Source organism: Sphaeramia orbicularis, chromosome 17 (assembly GCF_902148855.1).
Source record: "Sphaeramia orbicularis chromosome 17, fSphaOr1.1, whole genome shotgun sequence".
Classification (NCBI taxonomy): Eukaryota; Metazoa; Chordata; class Actinopteri; order Kurtiformes; family Apogonidae; genus Sphaeramia; species Sphaeramia orbicularis.
Window position 1 is genome coordinate 55460971 of NC_043973.1, and position 12021 is coordinate 55472991.

A 12021-nucleotide genomic window follows, 5' to 3' on the forward strand; every position below is an offset into this window, starting at 1 on the left:
ACTTTGTGGGAACAGTTTGGAGCTGGCCCCTTCCTCTTCCAACATGACTGTGCACCAGTGCACAAAGCAAGGTCCATAAAGACATGGATGACAGAGTCTGGTGTGGATGAACTGGACTGGCCTGCACACAGTCCTGACCTCAACCCCATAGAACACCTTTGGATGAATTAGAGCGCAGACTGAGAGCCAGGCCTTCTGTCCAACATCAGTGTGTGACCTCACAAATGCGCTTCTGGAAGAATGGTCCAAAATTCCCATAAACACACTCCTAAACCTTGTGGACAGCCTTCCCAGAAGAGTTGAAGCTGTTATAGCTGCAAAGGGTGGACCCACGTCAGATTGAACCCCATAGACTAGGAATGGGATGGACCTGAAATTCATATGCGAGTCAAGGCAGGTGAGCAAATACTTTTGGCAATATAGTGTACATGTGACAGTGGGACTTCAGAGATATTTGACCTCAGCAGGAAACCTGCCTCTGCACAACTTTTAAATCCAAAACTTTGTCCATTTGCAGACGATTCAAACTGAAACAGACTTCTGTTATAAACTGGATCTTTCCCAGTTCTGATTGTCTTTTTCTCAGAAGCTGTTTCAGTGACAGTGTTGGAGATCTGATGTTAAAAGGCTGACATGTTGGTGACAAAGCAGAGATAGGATTAATCAGTTGAGATAATCATCACAGTGTTTTGAGCTACTACGTCTGCCGCACCTTCAGCCAGTATGACTGGTATGTAACCCATCCTATTAGGTCTGATGAACTGGTTTGTCTGTGCTCAGTAACAGGTCTGTTTTAGTCTGTACAGCTGAAACAGTTAACACAGGCTCCTCTGGGGCTTGGTTCATCATATTTTACTCCAACACTACAAAGCAAACTGGATCTATGCAAGTAAAGTCTGAATATAAGTTTAAAGACCAGACAACAAATGGAGTCCTACAGAAAACCGCTTTAACAGGAAATGGGGAATAAGAATGTTTTTAGAAACTGGACAGAGATAAGCCACTGTTGCAGGTCTCATGGTGTACACTTTGTCTTTTAGGTATAAAACATAAAAACAGTCTAGTGGTGTGAGGTCTGGTAAACGCAGAAGGGATTCAACCAAACCCCTCCGTGCAGTCCACCTATATATATATATATATATATATATATATATATATATATATATATATATATATATATGTATACACACACACACACACACACACACACACACACACACATATATATATATATATATATATATATATATATATATATATATATATATATGTGTGTATGTATAGGTTTGGAACTAAAGTTCCAAGTCTCTTCAGGTGTGTCCTTGCTTAATTCTTGAATGTGGTATTGTCCTTGTTGGTGTCCTGGTCAGTATGACTGTCCGTTGGTGTCCTGGTCAGTATGACTGTCCGTTGGTGTCCTGGTCAGTGTTACTGTCCGTTGTCCCTGTAACTGAAGTCTGCAGAAGTGTTTCTCCTCTCTCTACTTTAGCCATCATCTCTGCTTTTTCTCTCATGTGTGTCAGGGCCTGAACTCGTTTTTTCCATCCTGGTTTTCCCTCAGATTTCTCTGACTCAATGAGCATGTCGATGTACTCTGGAGTAGATTGAGGGTTTGGTTTCAATGCGATTTCTTGAAGTCGGTTTAAACATCTTGAAGACTTTTTCATCAGCTCCACAACTTGATTTTGCACAAGTTTGTACTCGTCCTTTAATGTGGAAATTAAAGCCTGGATAGGTGACTTTGCTTCTTTAGCTTTCAGGTACTTTTCTTTGAGCTCTTTCACTGTTCGCTTTTCTTTAACTTCCTTATACACCCACCTGTACTTCTGGTTATAGTGTACACTCCAGATACATTTCCTTGGACACACTTTGCAGTTTCCATCTGGACCCATTGCAGGACAGTTCTTTATGTCTGAATGATTTTGAATGTAACAAGGATAATGACAGGTATAGTGACACTGTTGACAATTTGTGATGTATTTTCCACTCCCAGAAATATCCTCCTTATCAGGGTGGGTGACAGTGACTTCAAACTCAAAGTTCTCATTTCTAGCGATCTCAGCCTCAAGTTCTTTAATCTTTTCAGCTGTTTCTTTCACCTCCTCAAGTTTGGCTAGACCAACTCTAACCTGTATCTGCAAATTTTCCACTGAAACCTCAAGCTGCTGCCTTTCTCTGAGGACCTCATTTGTCATTGTCAAGCTTTTGGTTGTTATTTGATTCAATGCCGCAAAGAACCTCTTCATACTTCGTAATCCCATGTTCCAAAACATGTCATCAAAACCTCCTTCTTCATCATCAGATGACTGGTTGTAGGCAAACAGAGCAGAGTTGTTGAATTTGAAGTGAGGTGGCAGCCCATCATCAGTTTTAGGACATGGGAAACCTGACGCATTGATCGCCTCTAGAACTGGTGGGCGCTGACCGTCTGCAAACGTCACCAGAATCCTGATGTTTTCTGCCACATCTTTGCCAAAGATTGAGAGAACAGAATCAAACACATGTTTCTGTGTTGGTGTGAGTCGAGCTAAAGCAGAGTGAGTGACAAAACAGACAATGTCAATTTCACTGACCCCAGATTTCTGGGTGAAGAGACGCTGTAACTGCTGTGTGATCTCTTTGTCTCTTTCAATGCCTCTTGTGTCTCCAAACCCTGGAGTGTCAATGATAGTCAGGGAGTGGGGGATCTGAAACCCTTCACGGTGGTTTATTTTGTACACTGTGGCTTCAGAGGTCTGACTTTCTGCTTCAACTAGTTTAAACCGATATGAGTCTTCCCATTTGACACCTAAGATGTAGTTGACCATCGCATTGATGAGAGTCGACTTTCCTGATCCAGATTGTCCAAAAAGGATCACAGTGCGATTTCCCCTGTTGCTTTCTTCTCCAAAGCTGTATCTTCTACATCCATGTATGGTTGTACGTTCCTCTTTCAGAGGCAGTTTCCAGACAGAAGGTGTGTCTGAATTCATCTCCTCACTTGTCTGTTTGAGGTCATCTGCAAGACGTGATGTAATTTTTTTTGTGCTGACGTTAACGGTGACACTTTCTTTACTTCCTCCATCGACACCACAGTCACATCGGACTCTGACTGCATATCGTGTCTCAGACTGAAGTCCTGAAATGATCACCTTTTCACCTCCTGATTCCATTTGGTTCCATTGGAGATCTGCCTTATCAACTCCATCCATTTGAGCGTACTCCACCATGTAGCTCAGAATATGGACATCTTCTCCGACCTCAGCAGGTTTCTCCCAGCTGATTGATATCTCAGTAGAGTTTGATTGTGTTTGAGGTGTTCCAGGAGGGCTGCAGGGTAGGGTTTTAATGGGATCACTGACTTGAGCTGCAGGCCCTAGACCTACTGGAGTCACTGCTCTGCATCTGAACATGTACTCTGTGTTAGGACTCAGACCACTCACTGTGGCCTCCTCAGCTTTAGGTGCTGTGGTTTGTTGCCATCCATCTTCTCCACAGACACAGTATTCAACACAGTAGGAGGTGATGCCTTCAACTCCAAATCTGGGTGGAGAAATCTTCAGAGTCACACTGTTGTAGTTCACGTCACTCACAGTTACTCTGTCAGGTTTTGAAGGCGGCTCAAAGTTGTCACTGACTGAAAATCCATCCTTATAAACGTAGATGCTTGAACCTTTGTGTGTCTCATCTGTTAAAGCCACTGTCAGGAACTTAATGTTCTTGTTCTCGGTGTTGGATTCTGCAAAATCACTGAAGAGCTTTGCTTTATGTCTCAGTGTATCTGTGACATCTTTTGAGAGGTACCACTGTTCCTTCTCAACATCATGTGATCGTGGATCTGCAGGGTTTTCTGAGTTGTGTTTTTCTAAGTGGTTCTCTAAAGCAGAGAGGTATGGTTCAGCATTACCCAATGATGTGAAGACAAAACACACTGCATACTTTGTACCGAAAATCTCCTCATCGAGATCACTCTGAGATGGGACGATCTTAGTGTTGATCATCATGCTTGTCAAAGACTTCAAGATCCGCACTTCTTTCTCCTTACAGTCCATCCACTCGTTGAGACTTTTGCTGTTGAAAGGAGAAGAATGTCTGTTCTTCAGGATTTCTGCAAGTTCAGCTTCTTCTTCTCCTCTTCCTCGGATTAATGGAAGTTTCTTTGCCAGTGTTTGTTGGAATTCCTGCTTGAATTCAGAGCATAACTCTTGAAATGTTTTAATTTTTTGGCTGATCTGTGGGACCTGCTGCGCAGTGGTTGTTTTCACTGCATCATTGCATCTAATTTCCAGCTCAAGAAACTCCTCCAGGACACTTTGTGCTTTCTGAACTAATCTTATACTGATCTGACGAACAAGTTTAGCAGCAGAAGAATCTAAAGTTGTCAGAGGAAGGAGCCAGACTCTTACTGGAACAGCATTTTCTCCATTGTCGCCCAGAAGTTTTGGCAGGCTTTGGTAGACCTCCACAGCATCCTGGAAGGACACTGGAGTTTTCTTGAGACAGAAGTCTCCATGAAATTTACAGCTGAACTTCTTCACGTTTTCTTTGTCTTGGTCTTTCATATGCAGGGAACCTTTACCCCCAATTTCCATTAAGGGAATTTTCTTGATCATTAATTTCAAGTTGCCCTGAATGTCTTGGTGCTTTTCGTTTTCCGACACCTGTCGATCAAACACAAAGAAGGCTTGTGCTCCATAAAGAATACCTGTGACCACATGTGTGGCTAATCCTTTTTCAAAGACATATGGATGCTTCACGTTTCCTCTTCCAAGATGATTCATTGTCAGTTCCTTGAATTTTGTAGTTGCATTGTATTTCAGTGTTACTCTGGCCTGATATTTGGAAGTCTTATTATCATTCAGGTATTTGGCTGATCCAGAAACTTTAACAAGACCAACCAGGAAACTTGCTTTGAGAGAAGCATCAACATGTAGTGAAGAAGCCTTGTCTTCAACTGATTCAGATGCAACTATATCAAATTCATTGTAGGACTGTGGCCTCTCACTTATGTTATTTACCAGGTCCTCCTGGTCCCATAACGTCAGGCCTGTAAAACAAACAGTAGAAACAAAGCTTTTTTTAGTGGATAAAATGTGTTTAAGTTTCTTGTCATTAATGGACTTTTACACAAATACATACTTCCAGCACCAACACCAACCTGCTCCTTAGCTAGTGAACATCATCTCATTTGAACTTAGAGCTACACTGTCTTATTACCCTTAGTCTTTAAGCAACAAGTCACAGTTGTTTCATTATTCATTCATTTGATTTTCCAGAACAGCTTATTCCTCAGTAGTTGTGGATGGGAAGGTGAAACCTATCCAGGTCCCTGCAGGCCTGACGGGGATAGACAGTCATTTACGCTAACATTCAACCAATGAAGAACCGCTTAGCCCTAAGAAGGGGAACGTCTTTGAATGGAAGAAACCGGAGAACACAGAGAAAAGCACTTTTAACACTTTTAAATGTCCATAAACCTATGGCCTGTATGATCACTGGAGATTCTCACTGACCCAGATCATGGTCTATCCAAGTTATCTGCTGAAGGCAAATGGATCGTCAGTAGGTTCTTGAAGATGTTTCACCTCTGATCCAAGAGGTTTCATCAGTTCCCGGGTCTGACCCAAGGATTTGAACATCACAGTTTGTCTCTTGTCAAAGTGTCTCTGGTCCCGACTCTTGAATATTTGTGTTGTTTTCAGCGCTTCAACTGTCAGCTCTACATGTTCACATGGTGCCTAATATATCCACCCACTGACAGGTCCCATTGGAATGACATCATCAACATTAAACCTACTTTGCCCTCAGTGGTCAGAATGTTCTGGGTCAGATTGTAAGTACCAGTCCTGGCTGATCTGGATCAAGAATAAAATAGAACTTAATTTTAGAGGTTACAGTTAAAGCTGTGGATGACTGAGTATTGAACATCTGTACCAGTTATGAGCGAGTCTTTGCGGCAGTCATACAGCATCCCGAGTCTGAAAGGCCGACCGAGTGCAGCCACCTCCAACGTCCCACTGGAGTCCAGGTCCATCGTCCTCCAAATCCCGGTAGTTCACCAAGTCTGTTTCAAGACCGAAGAGCAAAGAAAGAGCTTCATTGAAAGAGTTCCTGCAAAAACCAAAAACTGTCATTAGAGCAGCCGACAAAATAAGACTCACATCAATACTTTTGTCAGTATTTATGAAAAGGTGATGTGAAAAAACCCTCAGTTTATCATTTGAGAAGAGTTCACACATCACGTCCTTCTGAACCTTGTGAACCTGATGTTTCCACTAATCTGAAAATGCCCACACTGAGGTCCCAGCTTTTACTGTCCTTATTTAAATACATCCAACATGTTTGAAACTAAACTGTGTCTGAGGTTTCAAAACTCAAACATTAGTATCATCACAAGTGAAATGACGCAGAGTGGCTGTGAACCCACCTCAGGAGGTTTTAGACATGGATAGACCTGAACACTGGATTAGCTTGGATCTACTGTGAGTGAAGGCACAAGGAAACACAAATGTTCTCCAGCTGGTGGAGACATGTCTGCTCTGACCAACAGTCAGATGAATGAGGAGATGGAGGTGGGTAAGGTCAGACAGGAGCCCTTTGGAAAGATCAAACATCCACCCACCTGTTCCATACGGACACATGGATTTAATAAACACTTTCTAATCATTCTAATCATAGATTACTTTTGTGGATATCTGTAATGACATTTTAATTCCCTATATACAAAAGTACATCACAGAGACCTGTAATGGATTTTCAATTTAGATGTTAGACACAAACCTTATAGATATCCAAAGCCTGTTTTCTTTCTTATTTTAACATAAATTCATAATTTTAGGGCCTAAAACACATGAACGGCAAAAGTCACATTTTCATCATCACATAAAAAATATCCTTGTAAATATCATAGATGTTCATTTTGACTCAGAGAACTGACCTACAGGTGGAACATTCCAGAGCTGGAGGACATTTTCGGTCCCACCCATCATATTTCCAATCGTTCATGCACACAGTTCTAACACATGCACTTGTTGAATCCATTTTTCACGACCTGTTAGAGTCCAATAGATTTAAATTTGGACTGAATCTGGAACCGAGACGTTAAACAGACTTATCCTTTTAGAGGATCTGTAGGTCTGACATTAGGTTTGAGCAGAACACTTTAGATCTGGAGAAATTCTCTCCTGTAAATCTGAAGTGTAAAGACAGAGCAGTGCAGTTTAATGGTTTAATAGAAAATATCCATAGATTTATTCACGTGCTCTACATCCAAGATGGCCACGCTCACATCTCAGTATTTGACTTTTCAAGTAAGAGGTTTTTGCTACTTCATCCCAGATATTTTTCCACCATCAGATGCCTTTACCTGCTGGTGCTGTCATGGCTCAACTGAGTTCTGATCCTCACTGACCCCTCTTGGGTTGTACAAGTGCTACGTTCTCAGCACAGCTCATAGATTCCCCACCGAGGTACCCTGGGTGTCACTCAGTCACTCACCGGTCCCCCCCGATGGGTCTCATTTATTGATAGCGGTGGCTGTATGCTCATTTTACAGAGTGAGATACTGGGCATCGGAGGACCCAATGCCGCACTGGTGATTGTTAACTGGTCAACTGGCTGTTGACAGATTCATCAGCTGTCAGTGACTGGCTGTTAGCTACTGGCTTTTAGCCTTTGGCTGTCAGCCACTGACTGTTCGCTGTTGACTGTTGGCGACTGGGTGTTTGCTGTTGGCAGCTGTTGACTATTTGGTGTGGTGGCTGCTAGACCATCCTGCCACAGAGAGCTGCTGTATGCTGAACAATGGATTGCCAGGATAGATGTCTCCAGCTAGTATGCTGGCTTGATTAGCCCATTAGCGGTTAGCTACTGGCTGTTAGTCACTGACTGTTAGTTGTTGACTGTTGGTCAGTGGTGGTTAACTGCTAGCAGTTAGCCACTCAGTTGCACACCTATACCAGGCTCCTTTACTTCTGAGTTGGGGGACTCAGTGGAGATGCGTCCAGCTCTCGTTAACTGTTCCATAAATATCAGTCCAAAACCTCATTCTACTTTAAGGTAGCTGCAGTGAAGTTTCTACTTGTTCTGTTCAGTCTGGTTCTACTCCAGGTTTAAACCTGTTAAAGGTTCTTTTTCCTTCCACTGTCTCAGTGAGACTTCATCTGCTTCAATAAAGGTTAAATAAAAAACCTACTTACAGCAGATCCTGTGCAGTCGTCTGAGGCAGTGCTGTAGCCTGTGGTGTTCTGATTCCTCTGACAGAGGAACCTCCCTTATGTGGAATGCTCTGAACAGAAGAACAGGAGTTATGTGAAAAGGGTTAAACATTTACAGACATATAAAAAAGAATGGCTGTGATATGTTGAGTCATACAGCGGGGTCATTCAATGTCAGTCACATAAAACTAAGTCAAAGCAAATGTAGAAGACTTAAGACCATTCACTAATAACTTTATCCAATCCAATCCAACTTTATTTGTAAAGTACTTTAAAACAACTGCAGTGGACCAAAGTGTTGTGCACAAGAATATTTAAAACCAAAATAGAAGAATAAAATACAGAATAGATTTAAAGACACAGAAACTGTACAAAAAAGAAAACAGTGCTATACAGAAGAATAAATAAAACCCAAATAAAAGAATAAAATACAAGAATAGATTAAAAAGCCATACAATTAAAAACAACAAATAAATAAATAAAATAAAATAGATAAATAAGAACAATAAATCACTACCAAATAAAAACAATAGAATAAAGACAGTACCTTCAAACATCTCACATGGTTTCAGAAGCCAAGGAGAAAGATAGGTTTGAAGAAGGGATTTAAAACTTTACCAGGATAAATCCTTCTTGAAACCAATCAATACATGGACTAATGAAAAAAGCATTTAAAGATGTGTCCTGTGGACTGTTTGGAATGGAATTTCTACTCCCTGAAACATCCACCTGATAAGGTTTGATGACAGTAACTTCAACCTCCAAATGATCTCAGCCTCGTGTTATTGGAGCTTTTCAGTGGTCTCATTTACTTTCTCATTCTCACTGATTTACTGTAATTATTATTATTTGATCAATACATTAAGTACTACATTACATCATTTAGGGCAGAGCTGTCAAAGTCATTTTAGTTCAGTTCCACATTCAGCCCAGTATGATCTCCAGTCAGATAATCATGACCGGTCAGATAATAACAGCGAAAAAAGATAAATTATATGATGAAAATGTTTACATCTACAAAGTTTCCTTAGAAATCTGAATAACACAAACATCCTCAAAATGTCTCAAGAAAAATAACAATTTCAACAATATTCTGCCTCAGTTTATCATATACACATTGTGACGGCCCCGCACCTTTCGGGCACTAGGGGCACTGTCAGTTCTCTTTTGCAGACGGCGATGGCATGATTGGTGGCACCTGTGGCGGTCCAGGCCTGACTATATAGGCAGCTCGCCCGTGATGATCATTGGCTCTCTGGCTCTCTGGTTCTCGGGCTCTCTGGATCTCTGGCTCTCTGGTTGTCTCTCTGGTCTGGTCTCGGTGCTGCTGGCTGTCTGGTCTGGTCCTGCTCTGCCCTGCTCCTCCTGGCTGGCGTATCTCGGCAATTTTGTGTTTTTGTTATTGTTAATTTACTTAATAAATCCTGTTACTTTTTCACCACCTCCGTCTCCATTCTGGTCACCACCTCAGAGCCGGGTTGTGACAAGTGGGGGCTCGTCCGTTTGGTTTCCTTGATCATGTGACAAGTGGGGGCTCGTCCGTTTGGTTTCCTTGATCATGTGACAAGTGGAGGTTGTCCGGTCCTTGGTCTATGTGACAAGCGGAGGTTTGTTTGATTCATTCATTTTTTCATTAGCGGTAGTCTCGGCCGTGTGGGCGGGGCCTACATGATTTTGTGAATGACTGGTTGTAGTAGTGTCCACGTGACGTGGCGGTCGGGTGTGTTTTTTCATTGTGCATGTGTGCGCAATCTGTCTGCTTTTGGAGACTTGAGGTGAGTCTGTCTGTGTGTAGAGCGAGCCGGATGTGTGTTTTGTTAATGTTCAGGTAAGTTTAAACTCTGAGCTCTGTTCATGTCCTTTCACACTGGTGTGTCGCTGCTGTCTGGTCCCTGTAGGCTCAGAGCGTCTTCCCCTTTGGAATTCGCTGGGGGGGGCTCTTTCGTAGGTGGTGTTGACCGTGGGTAGAGCAGTTGTCTCGGGAGCACATCCGATGCTTTAGTTGAAGTCGCCGTTTATCCGGTTGCTTCACTATGCATGCGGGATTCAGTGCATAAATACCCACCACCAGTAGACACCTGAAGACTAGGGAGGAGCTTAGAGAAGTTTCTGCTAGGCAGATAGAGGGACTGGCTGCGGTGGCTGTGGGGTGTGTTCTGGCTTTTGGCTCAGGAGTTTCAGGTGAGTTTTAGTGGTTTTTTCTGGTAGGTTAATTTAAAATGGCCTCGGTAGAGGACTTCCTGTCTGCTCCTTCAGAGGAGTGGTTGGACAGCTGTTCCAGAGAGCAACTGGTTAAAGTGGCTGAACATTTTGATTTGGATGTCGGTGATAAGCGGCAGAAAGTCGTTATGAGACAGATTATCAAAGGCAATCTGTTAGAGAGCGGGGTTCTCCGGTCTAAGCCTCAGGTTGGCTTGACCGTAGATTCTGGTGCTGCGTCTGTCTCAGATGTGGGAGACGCAGGCTTAACGTTTGAGCAGCGGGAAAGGTTGCTTTTACTGCAGCTGGAGCTTAAACGGTTAGATCTGGATGAACGACGGCTGAGTTTAAGTCAGGGTAGTGGACCCGGTCCTACTCAGTCCTCTGAGGTTCCGCGTTTCGATGTGGTTACTAACTTACGTCTGGTCCCTCAGTTTTGTGAACGGGACCCAGACACATTTTTTTCTCTGTTTGAGCGCGTGGCTGACAGCCGGAACTGGTCTGACGCAGAGCGCACGCTGCTGCTCCAGTGCGTCCTGACAGGGAAGGCGCAGGAAGCGTATTCTGCTCTGAGTCTGGCAGAGAGTAAAGTTTACGGATCTGTTAAAAAGGCTGTGTTAAAAGCGTATGAGCTGGTGCCTGAGGCATACCGTCAGCGGTTCCGCACCTGGCAGAAACACAGTGGGCAGACTCATATGGAGTTTGCTAGAGACTTAATTACACACTTTAATCGCTGGTGTTTGTCATTGGGTGTTGAGTCTTATGAAGCACTGTGTGAGTTGATAGTGTTGGAGCAATTTAAAAACGCTATTCCTCCACACATAGCTGTTCATATTGACGAGCGCAAAGTGAAAACTGTGACCGAAGCGGCTGCGCTCGCAGATGAGTACGTGCTGACGCACAGAGGCCGTCAGTTTAATGGTGGTGTAGACCCTGAGGACAGCAGGTTCCGTTCGTCTGGTAGACAACGGGAGGCTGGGTCTGGGTCCTGGAAGCAGGACGCATCACCACGTTTTCCAACTAACTCTAAGGTTTGTAATTATTGCAGAGGCAGGGGCCATTGGAAAGCAGATTGTCCACGCAGATCTGGTAAGAATGCGCAGGTTAAGCCCGTGGTTCTGGCTGCTCCTGTGACACACTCTGTTTCTGTGGACACCTGTGGGGTCAAAATCAATCCTGTTCAGACTAATTCCTGTGTGCCCTGTAGCGACGTTAAATCTGTGAATGATTGTGGCTTGGCACAATCTGATTTTTCTGCGTTCATTTCAGATGGTCATGTGTCTTTGGTGGGCACTGATGTTTCCACTCCAGTGAAAATCCTACGTGACACAGGTGCATTCCATTCTTTTATTCTGGGTTCTGTGTTACCATTCTCTGACAGCACAGCGACTGGAGATTTCGTTCTGGTCCGAGGAATGGGGTTGACGGTCGTACCTGCTCCCATTCATAAACTCCATCTTAGTTGTGGGCTGGTGACAGGTGAGGTGGTTATGGGGGTGCGTCCTGCCCTGCCTGTTCCCGGAGTACATGTTGTTCTGGGTAATGACCTGGCTGGTAGCAGGGTATGGGTTGATGCTCCGCTTTCCCCGGTTGTGACGTTTTTTCCATCTGTCCCCAAAATGCCTGA

General features: G+C 43.4%; 1 protein-coding gene across 1 annotated transcript; it reads right to left on the reverse strand.

Annotated features, from left to right (window-relative positions):
• Positions 1-116: 116 nt before the first annotated feature.
• Positions 117-8228, reverse strand: LOC115436650 (uncharacterized; the record flags this gene model as incomplete). Its single annotated transcript, XM_030159552.1, has 4 exons — positions 8178-8228; positions 5914-6043; positions 1433-5026; positions 117-121 (listed from the first exon to the last, which is right to left on the reverse strand). Coding segments are annotated over exons 2-4 (3699 nt in total), but the record flags the coding sequence as incomplete, so codon positions are not given.
• Between the last annotated feature and the right edge of the window lie 3793 nt (positions 8229-12021).